Source organism: Lagopus leucura, unplaced genomic scaffold, assembly GCF_019238085.1.
Source record: "Lagopus leucura isolate 7727_CA_CO unplaced genomic scaffold, USGS_WTPT01 Super-Scaffold_100004, whole genome shotgun sequence".
NCBI classification, from domain to species: domain Eukaryota; kingdom Metazoa; phylum Chordata; class Aves; order Galliformes; family Phasianidae; genus Lagopus; species Lagopus leucura.
The window spans coordinates 10,985,279-11,004,127 of NW_024962264.1; the positions used below are offsets into that span (position 1 = coordinate 10,985,279).

The 18,849-nt window shown below is 44.9% G+C and overlaps 1 protein-coding gene and 2 long non-coding RNA genes across 10 annotated transcripts in view; 1 reads left to right on the plus strand and 2 right to left on the minus strand.

Annotated features, from left to right (window-relative positions):
• The window catches only part of LOC122180402, a 5,572-nt gene extending 1,311 nt beyond the window's left edge, over positions 1–4,261 (minus strand). Inside the window, exons 1-10 of one of the 3 annotated variants that reach the window (XR_006179049.1) lie at positions 4,215–4,261; positions 4,052–4,092; positions 3,611–3,653; positions 3,138–3,259; positions 2,753–3,047; positions 2,297–2,387; positions 2,015–2,178; positions 1,555–1,922; positions 1,415–1,477; positions 1,206–1,304 (exon numbers count right to left, since the gene is read on the minus strand). This is a non-coding gene — a long non-coding RNA (uncharacterized LOC122180402). Of the gene's footprint in view, positions 1–1,205; positions 1,305–1,414; positions 1,478–1,554; positions 2,179–2,296; positions 2,388–2,752; positions 3,048–3,137; positions 3,260–3,610; positions 3,654–4,051; positions 4,093–4,214 lie in introns of all 3 variants that reach the window. The other 2 variants (XR_006179050.1, XR_006179048.1) reach the window with 2 other exon arrangements.
• LOC122180401 overlaps positions 1–18,849 on the plus strand; it is a 60,900-nt gene that overhangs the window by 11,217 nt on the left and 30,834 nt on the right. Inside the window, exons 3-9 of the long non-coding RNA XR_006179047.1 lie at positions 5,887–6,124; positions 7,473–7,552; positions 8,826–8,934; positions 11,906–12,054; positions 13,504–13,587; positions 14,013–14,233; positions 15,138–15,354. This is a non-coding gene — a long non-coding RNA (uncharacterized LOC122180401). The remainder of the gene's footprint in view (positions 1–5,886; positions 6,125–7,472; positions 7,553–8,825; positions 8,935–11,905; positions 12,055–13,503; positions 13,588–14,012; positions 14,234–15,137; positions 15,355–18,849) is intronic.
• The window catches only part of ZNF827 (zinc finger protein 827), a 107,173-nt gene continuing 100,788 nt past the window's right edge, over positions 12,465–18,849 (minus strand). For 3 of the 6 annotated variants that reach the window (XM_042872026.1, XM_042872028.1, XM_042872025.1), the window contains exon 14: positions 12,465–16,579. In XM_042872026.1, coding sequence (XP_042727960.1) covers positions 15,772–16,579 — 808 coding nt within the window. In that variant the 3' untranslated portion in view covers positions 12,465–15,771. Of the gene's footprint in view, positions 16,580–17,972; positions 18,042–18,849 lie in introns of those variants that run through there. The other 3 variants (XM_042872029.1, XM_042872030.1, XM_042872031.1) reach the window with 2 other exon arrangements.

Consider the following 18,849-nt stretch of genomic DNA (forward strand, 5'->3'; position numbering starts at 1 on the left):
GGCAAAATTCCGAGTTTGACCAACCCACCCCCCTCCCAAAAAAAAATATCTTTTTAAAGATAGTGCAAAATCCAGTGTCTAGCACCCAAAAAAATAAAAATGGCACAAAGATTTTCTTTTTCCCCCCCTCCAGCAAAACACCACACACTTTCAATGCCTACCACCAAGAAAAAACCAAAATCTGTTTCTAGCACCAAAGGAAAAACAACCAAACTGACTAACAAGCCAAAGTTCAATTCCTACCACCAGAAAAAAAAAAATATACAAGCCAACACCAAATCTCAGTTTCCAAAAAAAAAAACCCTAAAACAAGCCAATTCCAACTTACAGCTTCTAGCATCAAGACAAAACAACCAAACTGACTTTCAAACCAACACCAGATCAGTTTCTACCACCATAGGAAAAAAAACTTAACACAAGCCAATTCCAACATTCAGTTTCTAACACCAAGAAAAAAAACAATTAACAAACAATCTAGCACCAGAGAAAAACCAACCAAACTGACTAACAAGCCTAAGTTCAATTCATACCACCAAAAAAAATACAAGCCAATTCCAATTTTCAGTTTCTAGCACCAAGAAAAAACTAGCCAACACCAAATCAGCTTCTACCACCAGAGAAAAAAAAACCTAACACAAGCCAATTCCAACAGTTTCCAGCACCAATGAAAAAAATCAACCAAACTTACTAATAAGCCAACACCAAATCTCAGTTTCCACCAAAGAAAGAAAACGTAACAAAAGCCAATGCCAACATTCAGTTTCTAGCACCAAAGAAAAAACAACCAAACTGACTAACAAGCCAACACCACATTTCAATTGCTATCACCAAGAAAAAAAAAAACATCATAACAAGCCAACTCCTAATTACAGCTTCTAGCACCAAGAAAAAACAAGCCAACACCAAATCTGTTTCTAGGACCAAAGACTAAAACAGAACACAAGCCAATTCCCTTTTTCGGTTTCTAGCACCGAAGGAAACAAAAAAGAAACCTCACATACAAGCCAATTCCAACTTAGGCTTTCCAGCACCAAGAAAAAAACCAAACCAACTGACTAACAAACCAACGCCAAATCGCCGTTCCTAGCACCAACAACTCAACATTACCCCCATCACCTCAAATCCAGAACCCTCTTTCAAAATCCAACTCCAATGAAAACATTAAAAGTCAACAGGACCCTATGAAATAAAAAACGCAAGCCTACCTGTAAGCTCTGCCACTTCCACGTACGCCAGTATCGCAACCTTGCTCTTGAGGCACCGGCGCTGAAAGAAGAACCCAACTCTGGAGTGCTCCGCTTCACCTGAAGAGACAACACACCACCCCTGTAACACAAACAGCACCAACACAACCAACTCCAGCAGAAAAGGGCTGCCGCAGCCCCGCCGCCGCTGTTTGGGGCGCATCTCTCACCTCTCGCTCCTCCAACTCCCTTCCTCCTGTAGTAGATCCCCAAGATCTGCCACTCTTTCAGGCCTGAAACAAAAGCATACCAGCGCCCAATCCCAGCCGTGAACTCCATCCCGGGGGCAGGGCAAGAAGACAAAACTCACCTCACTCCAGACCTGTAGGAAGACCTCCGTCAACATCCTCTGACCGGCACCTGTTGCAGACCTCACCCTGCAAAATAAACACCATTACAGAGCCACAGGCATCACAACCGTCCCGCTCCCTTGCTGAAGCCGCCCATCGCCCAGGAAAGCGACCGGAACGGCCCCAGAGGAGCAGACTCTGCAGCCTATTCTGTCGCTCACACGGTGAAGTCATTCTTCCTTCCCTTTGTATAGAGCTTCTGCAGTGCAAGTCCTTCAAAGCTGCTCCCATTGCTCTGCAGATGAGCCCATCTCCATCGGCTAGACTCCTGCACTACAGATATTTGTAGCAGTAGCCATGTTCCCCCGGCGACATCCTCCAGCCTTCTCTCAAAACCAAAACAGTACCAACAACACACAAGGCTACCTTGTTGGTCTGTCGTGATCTCCCCTCAGCAAATCCACCTGAAGTACTCCTTACAAGTTCCTTCTCTTCCTGCTGCTCGATAATGCTATCTAGAAGTTGCTGCATCATCTTCTGGGGGATGGAGTCGAGGCCAACTGGCCTACCTTTGCGCGGGCCATCCTCACCCCTTCCGAAGGCTGCAGCGACACCAGCTATCTTCCAGTTCTCACGCATCTTTCCTACAAGAAAGACCATAGGGAAAGTGATAGACAGCCAGGTGGCAATCGCTTCTACCACAGTACTCTCAGGCGTATCCCATTAGGGCCAGGGATCTGCACACCATTTTACTTATCTCACCTTTGACCAGCTCCTCTGCAATCAACAGGAAGTCACCCTTCCTCAAAGGCTTTCCTCGGGTATCATCAAGGAGCAATCTCAGCAGCAACCACTGGAAAAAAGAAATTAATTGAAAACAAACATTTGGTACCTCCTCTTTCTCACATCCTCCATCACCAGGGCCCCTCCTTTGTATAGCAGAGGCCCACTGTTCCCTAGTCTCCTTACTGCTGTTGAGAAACAAACAATTTCTGTTAGCCCTGATCCCCCACCCAACGGTGATACTGTTAGTGAGCCATAGCCTTCCTCATCCCATCTTTACCTTCTCCCCTTGAGCTTATTGGCAAGCTCCTCATTCACCCCCACAGATCTCCTGCCATTTCTGCTCAGCTTCTACTCTTTGAAATGCAGATGTAGCAACGCTCCAGTGTCCACAACTGCTCACAGGACCCCTTCTGATGCTCTAGCAGGACATACCTCCGCATAAGTCCTCTGGGAGGACTAAGTTGTCTTCCTGCAAGTCCCACTCTTCATCCTCCACACAACATCCAGAATTCAGTCGTGCTCGAGGCCACCCCTACGCTTCGCTTCCGCAACAGGGAGAGCAAGCTCCAGAGGCGCTCCTCTCTCATTGGCTCCTCCGTCACCCGTGTCAGAACTTTTTACCTTCAACACATTGCAGGAAACCCCTGGAATGATAACCTGCTATCCTTGCTCTCCTGACAGCTGGCACAGTGGCTCCAGTTTACTGTGAGGAAAAAAAAGCCTACAGCTGTGAGGCTACCTTAAGCTGTGTGCAGAAATTGTCATCAACATCCTCACGCTGGTCTGTAACCAGCGCCCCCCTGTAACACACATTTACCTGCTGTTTCAGCCTCACGGGCAACTGCTCTGCTAGTTCTTCATTCCTCAGTAGGCAGGGCTCAATACATCCCTGTTCTCTCACTGGAAAAGCTCAACCACCACCTCGCTGGTCTGACTTCCCTAATAAGAACACAGTTTCATAATAAGAACACAGCCATCCACGACAGTATGCCTGTCGTGCAAGTTGCCCTGCCGTGTCTCCACAACGGGAGCAACGTGATGCTCCTGGTTTTAGACGTAAAGGGCGGGGAGAGGAATACACTGTCCCACCCTGTCAGCACCTGCTACTGGAAGCGAGAGGGACTGAAGCACCCGCAAAACCCTACTCGGAGGCTGAGGCCGCCCCGGGGCAGGGCTCGGTCTCGGGCAGTCGAGCGGCAGCCCCGTGCCGGCCCTTCTAAAGAGCTACGTGAAAGCGACCCTACACAAACCCCCGAAAGAGAGAACTTACTTAAGGACTCCTAAACTCACCTGTTCGGACTGACGAGAAAATCCGCCGCAGCCCTCGCTCAGCCTGCAAAGAAAGAAAATACCGTCTTTCGGCAGCCCTTCGCGTTGCTTCCTGCTCCCGGCAGCACCGAGGCTGCAGGAATGGGGCTGGAAGGAATCCCGCTCGCTCCCACCGAGGGCAGCAGAAAAACTAAAGCGGTGCCCCGAAGAACCTCGTGGGGACTGAGAGCATCCCGGGGCTGGGCTAGGATTCCAGAAGCTGAGCGGCAGCTCGTTCTGGAAAAGCGACGGGAGCCGGGCAGCGACGACATTCCGGCTCCGAAGGGAGCCCGGCGGCAGCTCCCACGCCGGCCCCGAAAAGAGCGAGGCGACGGCCCGGCAGAGTCCTGCCGCACACCGGGAACCCGTGACGACTCCCGGGCTCTCCGACTCCACTGTGCCATCGCTATCAGAAGCGCTCACCGGTTCGGGCTGATCTTGACCGCCAAAGGACTCACAGCAGCCTGAAACAAGACAACAAACAGAGAACGTTAAACAGAACCCCACCGTTGCATTGACAAAGCAGATCCCCGCGCTGCTTTTCAACCCCCGTAGCGCCAGCGCTTCAGGAAGGAAAGAAACCCACACCGACAGGCACAGGATCCTCAGAAATCGTCCGGTAGCTCCCCGCAGCCTCCGGCGGAGCTTAAAAGGCGTCGGAGGGGGGCCGTGCCCTGGGCTCCCGACGAGCCGCAGCTGCGCCCGGGCGGCCGCGGCCCCGGCACCTGGGAGTCGCAGCCGGGGCTCGTTACGGCCCTGACAGGTAGACACGTGGACTCTAAATGTGAATTCAGGGCTTACATTACACTTTACGCTGAAGTTTGTAACGTGCTTATCCTCCTCACCTCGCTGTGGGATTCATTAGTTAGGTTAAACAGTTGTGCCTAATTCAAAGGGGTCACTTCGCGTCTGACACAAATGGAGCGATAGAAACATATAGAGAATCACCCCTCCCAACGTCCCCGGCCTTTAAGGTTTCCAGAGGCCCCCGCTGCGTGCTTCTAGGTAGGTAGATATAGTCAAGACTACATAAAACAAGTGGTACTCAAGCAATTGCTTACCATCCAGCGACCAATACCTACCTAGCTCCCCAAGCAGTGCGGAAGGGCCAGATGAACTCCCACCCCTTCAAAACTCTCCTTCTGCATTAAGTTATATGGTATGGAATATCTCTTTGGCCAGTTTAAGTCAGCTATCCTGATTCGGTTCTGTCCCACTTCATTGGGCCCTCACACCAGCTCTTCACTGAGATGCTGGAACAGCTTTGGCTCTGTACAACACTGCTTGGCAACAGCTGTAAACATTGTTGTATTATCCACATTGCTTTTCTTCTAGAACCAAAACATAGCATCGTACCAGACACACTGAAGAAAACAATTCCATCCCAGCTGAAACTGAGACGTTGATCAGAGGAGAAAAGAACCCTCTATATTTTGAACTTGAAGTACCTGGAAGTTGGCTTCCAAGCCTTCTAAACTAAGAAGTCCTTTTCTTTCAGAGTCAGCCTGTGATTTGTGGTAGATGCATTCTCCGTTTCCAAGTCAGGCGATGCGTTAACTTTCTTTTTGATTTCTCTCATTTCTGAAGTAGCCTGCAGGATCAGGGCACAGTCTCTTGAGATGTGGCTGGGGAGGGTCTGGTTTCAGTTCTTTCTATGGGTATGTATCCAGTAGCTCTGTGGATTGGAATCCGCCTCTCTGTTCCTGGAGCGTTTGATTGCCTTTCTCGGCTCCTCTGTTTAGTGACCTGAAGCCTGCGTGAGGTCTAGCACAAGCTTGATGGTCTGCTAGTAAGAGAAACTCTGCTTATTGTCAAGAACGATCTCATGAGATATGTGATTATAAGCAAATAGATGGGATTTCCTGTCTGGTGTGCAAACAAGCTGCTGTCTCTTTTGAGCTGTCTTGCCTGGTATCCCACGTTGCTTTCTGGAGTTGAAATGGGTAAGATTTTCTGTCTTGCAGTTTCAGAGCACTTAGCGGCTGTCTCTGGCTTGTGCCCACGCATGGGAAGTTTTGCTGCATTCTTGCGCCCTTCTGGGAGAGCTCTCAAAGTCCTTTGAACAGACAGGAGGGACGTTCCCTTTCTTCAGGGCTGTCCTGTTTGTTATTGCCTGGGAGGAAAGGGGAAACAAGGCTGTCAAAAGGCTTCGTGTTCAGTACTTCAGTGAGATGACACAAGCTTTCAAATGTCACTTTGTTAATGGTGTTATATGCATGACTGAGCACTGCAGGTGTTCTTTCCTTTTGTGTTGACAGAAGTCTTCCATAACTGGATCTTTGATAGGAAGAGTTGAGGTACTTAGCGGGATGATTGGTTTGAGCTTGTCACGCCACGGCAGTTTGTTGGCCTGCCCTCCGCAACAGTGCGGCAAGAAGTAGCAAGACACGTGCGCTTCTGTGAGTACTGCTGAAGTGGAAGTTCTCTGGCTTCCGATGTTTGCACAGTAAATTCCGTGTCAACACGAACAGACAGCAGATCTCAGAGGAGTTAGAGGTAAATAATCTTTCTTTTTGAGGTTTCTGGAGTGAGTTGCAAAGCCGAGGGATTTCTTTGAGTTTTTGCCCTGTGATGAATTGGCAGGTGGCTTGGGAGGAGGTAGTCCCTGGTCATCTGGCAGGGCCGACAATGAGCTTTGAACTGTGTAAGCTTTTGGAAGCTAGGGAATGTATCCCGTGAAGACTTAAGAGTCCCATCCTTTCTGTGGCTGCCAGTGGTGTATTTTGGTGATCTGCTTTATTTTTATTTGGTTATTAAAAGACAAGTTAGGTGACTTAATCCCTCTTTAGTGTATGCCAGGAAGCTAGAAAAAAACGATGACTCCACAAGGAAAAATGAATTCTGAATTGTAGAAAAGAACACCCTCACCCATTTTCTTTTCCTTCCCCAAATGTGGAGTAATCTTGAAGTATTCAAATAAGAGCCTGGGTCTTGAGACATTATTGATTAGCTGACAGAAAGCAGTAATGAGTCTAGTATGATTACTGCTGTCGATAACACGTGTACAAATTGGGAAATTGGCTGTTACGTGACAACATAAAAAAGTCTGGTGGAAAAGAAGTTAAGGAAAGCTCGGGAAAACCACTCTGTACAAAGGTTTTGGGGAACTGAATTCAAAGGAAGTCAGAACGTGGCAGGTAGCGCTCTTCAGGAGCCACAGATTCTCTCCATGAGGAATTCCTGTATCTTTCGAAACTTGTCTAACGTAAAGCGTTGCACTGGAAGAAACTTCCGAGTCATCCCAATTTCCGGATTGTTTTCTTCTTCTTTCTTCTGAAGTTTTAGTCAGTAGCATTTACCTTGAGAGCAGGATACTGGCAGGAACTGAGGAACAGATGGATCAATCTAGCAGGGTAAATCCTATTGCCAAATATAAACGCCAGTTGTGAGCAGAGTGAACTTGTCATGTGAGAGCTAAGGTCCAATGGAGAATGCAGTGACGATTGCAGGTGAGAAATGACCTCGTGTCTGTGGTGAAAGTATATGGAATGGGACTGTCTAGCTTGAGTGTCTGCAGTAGGCTGCTATAATATACCTTGAGCGTGCAGCAGCCAGAGCTCAGCAGCAAGCGCTGAGATCTTCTGTGCAAGACCTGGTACTGGCCGTACTGACTAAAGCAGAACTGCTGCAACTGCTGCATGAAGGTGCTTTAAACAGTAGGTACACACATGTGGAAGTGTCTAGTAGCCTTTTATTAGTGTACAGAGAATTGTTTTCTGGTTAAAATTGGGTGTGGATTAGATTTTATTAGGAAACTATTAGCTTTCAAAGGCTTGTCAAAGGGAAACTCAGTGTGTCTGAATTTTGAGAAGTGATTAAACGTACCCTTAATTATATTTTCCAGGTTTGAATAGCTGGAGGACTGTCCTTCCTGACTCTGTCTCGATCTTAGCACAATCAGTCACTCCGAATGAAGCTTGACCGGTAAAAATACAGTCTTGGCATGGTATCACCATATAATTGAATCTTCTCTATGTTAAATTGAAATGTCAGCTTAAAAGATTCAGTGCTTATTTTTAAATCGCATTAACGTTACATTCAGGTCTTTTCATAAAGTTCTAGGTGTGCGGTCGCATTAAAAATAGGTGGCTAGATACAAAACCATGAAGCTTTAATACTTGCTTAGTAAATATTCAGAGTGCAAACAGACACCGCAGACAGCATATGCAAATAAAGATATTCTGGTATATTTTGTAAGTGTCACAGGCATGAGTGACACACATCAGGCTATGTGTATTATTTCTGAATCACACTGATGGAGTGCGCGCTCCTGCCCTTATTTATTTCTGCTTCTATTCCCACGCCATTTAGAATTTTTTCCTTCAGTTTTACGGAAAAAAGTTAGCATAATTTTATTGCTAAAACGATGCTGCGTTAACTGTAATGGAATGCAATTGTATGCTATGTACCAGAAAGTCTAGAGGTCAGGAAAATGTTAATCCTGACAATACAAGAAATGCAAAGCACGTAACATTTATCATAATTCATTTTGCTGGATCTAGCAAAAAAGTCCGTATTAGTCTCCACACGCAGTTTTAGAAGAGTTAGTCATTCCTACAGGGGAGCCAAGCAACTGTCTGCTTTGTCCTCGAGCAGAGGTTGAGGTTGCTCTCGGTGACCAGACGAGCTCTGTGCTTGGTGCTACAGTGTGAGAGGTGCACTGGGGTGAGGGTGCCTGAAGCTGGCGCCTGCCCTTGGGGCCTGGCTTTGTAGCAGGTGAGTCGGTCCTGGACACTGCATTGGTAACGCAGCTGTCACAAGTTTAGCAGCTTGCCTTTTCTGAACTGGGGCTAGAGGTGGCTGGCGTGGTTATTTGTGGCACTTTGTGGCTGCTTGAGTAGGTAGTGAGAGCAAGCCAGGGAAAACTCACTCATACTCATTCATGCAATTATGCATAAATAGGTTCTAAAGTCCTACTCCAATATGCACAAGCACGCTAGTTCTATCTTTGTCCCTCCCAGCTGGCATCCTGTTAAACCTGTTAAGAAGTATAGTCCACAATCTAATGTGTGAATGAAAATTACAGTCTTAAACAACAGACAAGGGAAGAACCAAGATAGCGTGTTATTTATTTATTTATTGATTTTTGACCAGCCAGAGAGCGAGCCTTGTTTTTGGTTTTAGTCACATTAGGCTGTTCTGCACGTCGGCAAGAAGCGGTTCAGTGATAGCATTTTCCTATTCTTTATTTAAACAGGCACCTTCCCAGAAGAGAAGTTTTGCAGAAACTTTTTGCAGAAAGTTTTCCCAGAAGAGAAAATTGCAGTTTCCAATGAAATGCTGTCTGAGAACTGCTGAAAAAGCAGGTACTTGATAGCAATTAGAAGCTTGAAGAGTAACATAGAGTAGAAATGCGTGCAAACAACCGTGTGTACTATAGGAAATCAAATAGTCTTTTTCAGCAACTGTATCCTAAATTGGAAAACTTTTTTTTTTTTTTTTTTTTCCAGAGTCACGCCCTGTGTTTTATTTTAATTACTGCTAAGGGAGAGTGAAATGGATCAATAAGGAATTTTTTTTAATTAAAAAAGTAGCATGAAAAGCTCCCCTGTATATTCTTAAAGTAGAGAAATAGGCAGCAGAGCCTTCACTTGCTTACACAAGGCTGCAAAGAATTCCCAGATTATCGCTTTGTGCTCTGCCATGTTCTTCCATCCACAGCTGCATTTTACTGTTCTTGGTGGTGGTGATTATTAATTTGAACTTCATGAACCATTTCCAGTCGGTGACACTTTGCTACTGCTTTGTGCCTGCTCTAGATCATCTTCGCTTTTTTTTTTCCCTTCTCCTTTTTAAGCTGTACTTAAGAAAGTCATACAGTGAGTATCTACTGTTGAGTTGTTCAGGAACAGCTGTTGTTCACATGTGGGAACACAACGGTTGCATTTCTGTTGTCCTGTCTGGCATCTAGCAACTGTCTGGCTGCCTGATATACGTGGCATTATTTTCCCAAGAGCTATACAACAAGCCCACAGGCCAAGTAAAATTCTGGTCTCTGTTTCAGACGTAGCTTGTTAATTCAGCCTGGTTTTGCCAAAGCACGTGTGGCTTCTAAGCGGTCTGGTCTGACTTGATGCCGGAAGAGCTGTACTCTTGCTGATGTGTGCTTCTGCTGAAATGGGCAGCAGACTGTCCCCGTTACCTCCCATCAGATGTTTTAGGCCCAGCTGGCGAACAAAGACAAGATTTTTAACAATGACTCCTAGACTAGATTACTCAAGTTGAGTTGCCTAGAAAATGCCCATTTTTCTTTCAAGGGGCTACGATTTCAATCTACCCCCGTTCCTTTTCCAGGAGCTCCTGCTGGGCACTCAGACATCAGCCTCTTTCTGCCCAAGATTAGCTGCCGCTTGTGTGATTTTTAGATGTGTCTGTGGTAGCTTCTACAACTTCAGTGCAAAAGACCGCACACCTTACCCTTGCAAGGTACTCGAGTGCCTCTGCGATGAGATGATGACACACCACTTACTGCCATTCCACAGACAATGAGGCGGTTGGCAGACCTCCGGTTCGGAGTGATTGCACCAGTGTTTTATTAGCTCTCAGAAAATATATAGCAGAGAAGAGGCGTAGTGCAGGCTCTCGCACAGTCTGCCTGTGCTCTGACCTCTCGGGCAGCAGGCCGCATTGCTTTTACAGCCAGTACTTAACCTTTCTGCTGAGACTTGTCAACAAGGAAACCAATTAGCAGCAGATATGATGGCGGATGATATAATGCACGTGTCTGTTTGTTAGGAACACAAGTGATATATTTGAACACAACGTATATTTTAAAACATAGCTCTGCATTAATGACGCCATCTCTCACAAAAAAAATCAGTCTCTACAGTCGTGTTAAAGAATATCCAGATTGAGATTTTTCAAAGCCTCTGTCTTGAGCCCTGCTCTGCTGGACTCGTGGTGACTGTGACAAGTGCGGGATTCTAAGAACTAATTCCTCTACTTTTATTATTTGGCTTGAGAGGTTGTGGATGCCCCGTCCCTGGAGGTGTTCAAGGCCAGGTTGAGTGGGGCCCTGGGCAGCCTGGTCTAGAGTTAGGCATGGAGGTTGGTGTCCCTGCATGTGGCAGGGGGCTGGAGATTCGTGATCCTTGAGGTCCCTTCCAACCCTGGTGTATGGGAACTGCTGAGTCACGGCCTGAACCTCTGATTAATCACCTGAGGTGAGCCTTGAGTCAGCCAGAGGAGCACAGGTGAAGGCAATTCACCTGTGCTGCCGGAAGTCTCCTGGACCTATTTAAGAGCTGGCTACCAGAGGGGAAGGATCTCTTCTGGAGATCCTCCTCTTTTGGTATCTTCTAGTGAGCTCAACCCAAGGGTAAGCTCTTCTACTTATTCTCTTTTGTGATCCTTGTTTGCTTTTGCCTTACTCTTTTGATTATATTGCAATTATAACATCTTGGTTATACACCTGGCCATTCTGTGATTCTATGATTTAATGTTATATGGGCGGTATATGCAAAATATACAGAACAGCATATTGAAAGCAGGACAGTCATTGCCATCTGAAGTGGATCCAGAGCTGTTTTCTATGTACACACAAATGTATATTGGTTTACGTATCAGAAAAAGTTCAGGGAAACCTGATTTAAACGATTAAAATTGTGCAGGTCTACAATCGCATGATAGCCACCACCTTTGAAGGACAGCAGCTTTGTGATGTATGTATGTGATATTGCCCCTGTGTGGGTACAGATTGACAGAGGAACTCTGAAATATGTTGGGTTGGGGGCTGTGCTTTTTAGGGGACAGTTGATAGTTGGGTTGAGGTTTGGCCTGATTGTTTTTAGAAAAGCTTAGAGTAAGATTCAATGGCTGGAGCTTTTTCTAAAGGACTTAATTGCCAGCCAGCTCAGTATATAGGCAGGACGATTCAATCCTCTGCTCTGTCCATTCTTACAGAAATTGTTCTCTTTGGATGAGAAAACATCCAAATCTGCAGCAGTGCGTGCTAGAACGTGTAGGGACGTAGGGACCCGCTCACTTCCTGAGGCAGCCATGTCCCCGCTTCTCTGCCAGCCAAGATTCTGTTTGACTCACTCTCTACATGTTCTTTGCTTGTTTGGACTGAACGTTTGAACCAACATTTAAACCATTTTCTTATCGCTGAATAGTCAATCATTTACAACAGAATTTGCATTTACTGTTTTAAAACCATCGAGATGTAATCAGGGCTTGGTTGATTAATCTCTGAGAAATCGTTCAAAATCAAACCAGAAAACACCCCAAACCAACCTGGAGCAACACAGAGTATCACTTTTACATTTCCTTTTACAGGGCCAGCAAGAAAAAGACCATCATCTCTTCTTGAACGTGACTTCTTATCCTCACGTCGAAGCTAGAGAAGCCTTTTCATCGTATAACAGCAAAAGGAGGGAGAGTGGGTTAAACACATGAGCTGCTACCTGCACTGCGTATTCTACGAGGTACTGATAGGAAGCCTAAAAAGTATAGTACTCCAACCCAGTAGAAAAACAAGAACTTTTCAGTTGACTGGACCTTCACACAGCCCCAACTGAGGGCAAAGGGCGATCCAACTATGTTTATTGCTAACGTTAATTTATCTGAGGATACTTTTTATCTGATGCAAACGCAGATTTCTTTTCCCCCCTCTCAGCATTTACAAATGCATTCTTTTAAGATGTTAGGTATCTCTGCATGTTCAGTGGGACCTTCGCTTGACCAGAGCTTTCCTTTTTCATCTGCACTGTTGATAATATCTTCCCTCTTTTCCGTGCATCTTGTCTTGTAGGGATATCCTTTCCCTCCCCCACATCAAGCCTAAAATCTGTTCTAGGTGAAATCAGAAGAAGAAAAAGCAAAAAGAAACGAGGAATATAGCCAACCTTTTTAATTAGAGTATATTGTACTTCCAAACTGGATACACTAGAAATTGGCAATGCAACGTAAGATGCAAAGGAATATACCAGTTACTGTCAAAATGACCCTGTACAGCCTTATAATGCAAAAAGCTTTATACAATACAAACTTTTAATAATAATGTACACAGACCTTGACAGAATGATATTTGAACATAATACACCAAATAAAAAAAAATAGAAGAAAGAAAAAAGTGCTGAGAACTTTAACTGAAGTACTGAATGGAAAAACACACTAGCCTTCATTAAAGAATGCATAGGGATAAACTATTATGAAATTAGCTTTATGGTGGGGGGAATTTTTCAGAACTGTTGGTCTTTACTAGGTAGGGGATATCTCTGGAGAACATTCCTTTCTTTAGTCTTGAACTTCAAACCAATTATGTTAATACGATGAGCTCTGATAAATACGGTATTTTTTTTTCCTTAAAAAAATAAAAACCTCCTAACACACTTTTCCTTACGGAGAAAACTTCTATGACGTACCGGAAAGAATGAATTTATTCTTTCCAAAGTGCTAAAGAAGATTTCCAGGTACATTAGACATTACTTTGTCAGGTACTGGTACGATGGAGCGTTGTTGAACACGTGGCATTCGTGCGCTGACAGCGCATTCTTGGAACTTCCAGCCCCAATTATATTGCAGTTTGGCTTACAGAAAGCATCCTAGTAATATTTGTACCTCCTCCTAGACAGCTGTACTTTCCCTGTTGGTTTGAAAAAAAAAAAAAGCTTTTCGCTTTGGAAGTGTTTGCTTTACTATGGGGGGGTCAGAGATATAATGCATTGAGTGTATTTGAGAGAACTGGTATAGTTTCTGGGTGCAGTCTGCATATTTCACACTGTTGAGACACTCAGTTTTTTATGCTTGCTGTATTTACTAACACACCGCTTTCTATTTTGTCTGTACTCCCAGGGGGGTTACCAGGAGTTTGGATGGCAAAGAGGGCCCTGAGTTGTGTTGTTACTAACGTTTTTATGTTTACTTTGGAACAGATGGCTTTTCTCTACTGCACAGACAGGCAGAACTGCCATATGCTCAGTAGAACCAAAATTTTCTGCTGGAATGTAAACAAAATGGTGAGACTTCTCTGCCCTTTAATTAATTATTCCAAATAATAACCTCCTCCAATTTTGGATGTTTCCCCCTTGTAAATAGCTTTGAGGATGTTAAACAGGAGTGCACAAATGAGGATGTCCTCCCTGAACAGGAAGACTTTGGTCATGCCTGTGGAGAGTGTTTGGCCATCTCAGTGCAAAACAAATGTAGGAATCTTCCACATAAATAAATAAAATGATGCAAGTTCTGCATTTTAAAAAAAAAAAAAAAAAAAAAAAAAAGATACCCTATGTAAGCTTCATTTGAAAAATGAAGAAGATTGAGATTATGTTTCTACCTATGTGTGTGTGGCTCAGAGCCTTCGTGGACCAGAAATGCCTACCTGAACTGGGATATTGCCTTAGTGCTGTCCAAACTAGTCTGCTGAGATCCCTCCTTCCCACAGCACCCTGCAGAAGAAATTGCTTTGGAACAGCATGAGAGTGGGAAGTAAGTAGCACATCAGATGTGATTCAGCGCATCGCTTACAATGGCTTGGTCGAGAGAAAGAGAAGGACTGAAAAAAGCAAGGAGGTCAGACATGTCCAATACCTGATGGCGAAGGACAGCAAGATCTAATTCCAAGAGACACCGTGGAAAACAAAAATCCACTAAGAAAGCATTCCTGTAAGTCCTGTGAAATTTTGAAATGTTTCGTATTTTATATTCCCAATTTACATGCAGAGGATTTTTTATCCGGATCTTTAAGTTGTTTAAGGAACATGTCAATTAATAGACAGTTACTCTTCCTTCAGATCACTGTTGGCATTTTGAGATTAAGAAAGGTTATACGACCGCTCTGCATTTGCTTCTTCCTACAGTAAAGTGCCACATACAACACGTCATTTTAATGACCACAAAGTAAGAGCATTAAATAAGCACAAAGTTAGTTTCCTAGCAGTGTATGCTCTATCAGCCATTAACAGAAAGGAATAAAGTATTACTAACAACGTGGAGGGTATGATAGGACCTTAGAATCTGCAAGTACAATTGAAATAGTGAGGATATAAAAGAGAACTGTATCTTTCAAACAGTATCTTTTTTATAGCTTTGTATTTCAAAGTTATTGGTACCTTTTCAAATGTACAGTCTTACTACTTTCATCCCGCAGAATTTTTTTGTTTTTGTTTTTTTGCAACTGAGAAACAAACTAGTGCAAGACTAAAGCACTGTGCAAATCTGCCTTTTTTTTTTTTTTTTTTTTTAGTCTGAGTATTTATACCCAGAATTTATCCATACCCTTGGTAAAATCCCCTTTGTTGGATTTTTTTCCACCATAGATTTCTAGTTATACAAGTTGTTCCTGCAAACTAAAAGGTAACCACTGCATAATACAGCATATATGTATCTATATATAATATTTATATGTCCTTTTAAAACAAAAGATGTATGTTATGGCCCAGACTCAGGTGTCTGTTACACCTGCGTAAGCTGAGAAGTGAGCCTGCTGTGTGAGTGTGTACGCTGCACGTGCACGTGTACGAGTACACACGCACACACGCATTTTCACTGTTATACTCTCATCCTGCAGTGCTGAAAGCCACTTCTTCCTCATCAGCTCTACCCCAAATCCTCAAACCTTGACAACTCAATACAAGGCAGCAAACAACTAAACGATGCTGCTTGCAGCGCTGAAATAATGACACCGGTCAACCCCAGACCAAGAGTTACTCCCGCCCCAACTCTACAGTTCGGGGGGATACAGAGGAAGGGAGGGAATGAGCGTGTTCAAGGGAGAAAAATAATAGGTAAGTAAACCAATATAAGGGATGTGCAAAAGCAGTGTCATGGCACGCTTACGGACTCTCTTTCACACACCCATACGCACACACACACAAAAAAAAAAAACCAAAAAAAAAGCATCAATATGAAATCTTACAAGTGCTGATTGCCAGTAAGGACACTCTTTTTCAGCTTAACAAGACAAAATAGTTTCTTAGATAAGAGTACTGGGAACATGCCGAAGGTAGAAGTATGCAGTAGGTCACCTCTTGAAGATTTAATAAAGCAGCTTTCATGTCAATGCAATAAGTATACACAGAGCCATTTTCTAAACCTTACTACTGATATAGTACAAATGTTCATTACCTCTTCGGTTTACGGTTTGCAGCAATGTATACCTGCTGGGTTTGTTGGGGTATTTTTGGTACAGAATGTAACTGCCCTCAGACAGTTTCTGCCCTTTCTGTTAGTCCAAGGTAGGCAAGGAAGGAGTGTTTAGGTGAAGAGGCACCTCCCGGTGCAGTCTGAGGTCTGGGTGGATGGAATGTGAGACTGTAGTGGTTTTTGGGGAAAAACATAGTTAGAGGAATAAGGTGGGCAAACTCCGAGTTCCAGTATTTATCAAAGCACAGGGAGGTGCCGTTGATGGCCAAGGCTTTCACTGCCAAGTTTGGTTCTGCCCCGCTGCTCTGCGCAGCTGACATAGCCACTGTCTGCAGAGCCTGGGAGGCAGACATAACTGAGAGGGGCGACAAGAGGTTTCTAGAGCTGTTCACCGGTAGGAGTGGACTGGCTTCCTTAGAGGTTGAATACTGGCCTTTCTTCTCCTCTTCAGAGCAGTCCCCATTCTGGTGCTTCTTCACATGGCGGCTGAAAACAAAAGGGTGGGTAGTCTTGAACAGGCACTCGTCGCAGCTGAAAGTCTGGCGTGGAGCATGCTTCAGTTTCTTGTGCAAGTTGAGATTGTCTTTGCGTTTGCAGCTGTAGCTGCACTGGTCACAGTGAAAAGGGCGCTCGCCAGTGTGGACACGCACGTGTTCGATCAGCTTGTTGGCAGTCTTGGACAGGTAGCCACACTGGTCGCACTTGTAATGGTTGCCAAGGCGGTGTTCTCGGATGTGCATCTCCAGCTCCAGCTGATTTGCTTTCACTGTCTGGCAGATCCGACATTTGTACTCCATCTTGTAGTGAGTCTTCAGGTGGCACTCCATTGCTGCAGGGCGGTTAGTGGAGTAGATGCAGAATGGGCACCTGGCACAGAGAAAAGAGAAGTCACGTGGCTGGAAGTCTTGTGTTACTGGGACAAACCTGTCATTCAGCCCATCTCTGCCCTACTAAAGCAGGAGAAAAGGCGCCTAGTCCTCCCTGTTTGGTTTCTGTATTATGTTTGGTTCATCTGTCTCTACTTAGAGTACGCTTGCCTATTTAACGGCAGTAGAACTCGCTCATTCCTAGGAAGGCACCAAAGGAGCGTCCCCTTAATCGTCTGGCTTACCTTTGCGGGGCAGGTTCTGCAAAGCAGGCCAGGTGCTGTGGGTGACTGATTCACAGGTTCTTTGGGTAATGACATTCCTAGTGTTTGCACAAAGTCACTTTTGCCATTTTCTCCATTCAGAAGTGGTTTAAAGAGAGTGTTTACAGATGAGTATGAAAGCAGCTGTTTAAGTAAAGATGGAATAAACTTGTAATACTGTATGTACGGCTTAGGAAATTCCTTTTATGTGACTTTGTACAATAAGCTTGCTGGGTATCCGGCTAGAAACAGCTGAAAGTTGGCTTATTAAGATGATCTGTAGGGATTCCCATTGCTGGGAGATGAGCTAGTCTGTGCTCGGCAATGCTTGCCTACAGCCGCCTCTGCCGCGCAGCAGGAATTGTTCCAATGTAGGAACAGGATGTGGGCTCTGCTTACTCACAGCAGAAAGCTTCCAGACCAGGGTGGACGTGGTAAAGGGCCTCACCCCTGGTTCCTGGACCAGGAAGGGCTGAGAAGGCTGAAGGAGGGAGCCTTCAAAGCTGGGAAGGAAGGCTGAGCTGACCAAGCCTGGACACCATCAAGACTAAAATGCACCGGATCCTGCTTGATGTGGCTTAGAGGAAGTTGGTGAAGACAGCTACCCGCCCAGAATATCTGCTGCGTTAAACAAAGCGTACTGGCTTCCAGACCTAGCTTGTGAGCTAGAAGAGCAAGTCTAGGTAAAAAGACACAACTAATGCGCCAAGCTGCCGTCTTACAGATGTCTCCCTTGCCTGCTGATCTGCATTCACTCTTTAGCAGCTCTGCCAATTATGCACTGTCATTTAAGGTAATTTCTAAGCAGATATCCTCTCATTTGTTTTCACTCACTACAACTGATTGTGTTTCATCTTGCTAACGATGGAGAGATTTTGGAGTGAGTGCAGCAAATAATACAGGAGGACAAACAAACAGAAGTAAAATATCCGGACGCTTTTCCTGATGCAGCATCAAGTACTCTGATCCAGAGAGGGAACCTGGCACTGAGGCTGCTGAAAGTGGTTAGCTCTACTGCAACAGAGAACTCAGCTGTCTATGCGCACATACCTCTCCTGAGCTGGGTGCTCTCTGGATCAGAATCTCAGATTTTGATCTGGAACTGGAGGAATCATGTTTTTTTTTTTTTCTCTTCCCCCACAGCAAACAGGAGACAGAAAAATACAATTTACTTAGATCTCTTCAGGCTCTTCTGGATGCCTTAAAAAAAAAAAAAAATCAGAGCTTTTTCTTAGATGCAGCTTTGAAGGTACCTGATTATTACTCGAGTCGGGCAGGAATAACTTATGTAGACTGAGAAGCCCATTCTGTCAGGAAGGTCTGAGTCATAGGTCATGATTTTTCCTCAGTAAATAGAATAGATTCTGTGCAGCTTAAACCCAGAGCGCGTGAGATCACTGGCCTGTGCGTCCAAGACAGACATCCCATCGTTCTGGCACGCTACTTGTTTCCTAGCCCGGTCTTATTCCCAGATTCAGTCATCATATCTCAGTTGATCACAGATTCAAATTTGGGAAACTACAGAGCTGTATAACAAGACACTGCCTGGCAAACAGAACCAGTTTTCACAAACCTCAGTGCAAACTGATAGAGCTACTCATGGTAATGTTAAATGTGGCGCGCTAGTTACCTGACAGTTACAGTGCATTGAAAACATTAGTTTGCTTAGCAAGAACAGTGCAAGCAGGGAGGCCTGTGCCGGGCTTGAAGTGGCTCCAGCCTCTCTTCCTGCAGCAGCTGGAACAAATGGAGAACAGGGGCATACATCTTGCATAACAACACATCACCTGCACACAAGGAGCAAGCGTATGGCCCCAACTATAACCCCTCCCCTCAGGGGTCCAACTTTGACATAAGGGCACAGTCGCTCACTAGAAACGTTGCTCTGTATGAACAGATCTTAAAGGACAGCACCTTAGCCAAAGACAGGGTTTTTTTCTTAAAAGAGCGTACTGCTTGTTACACGTTAATTTACAGTGATTATTCCAAACACACAAAGAAAGGCAGA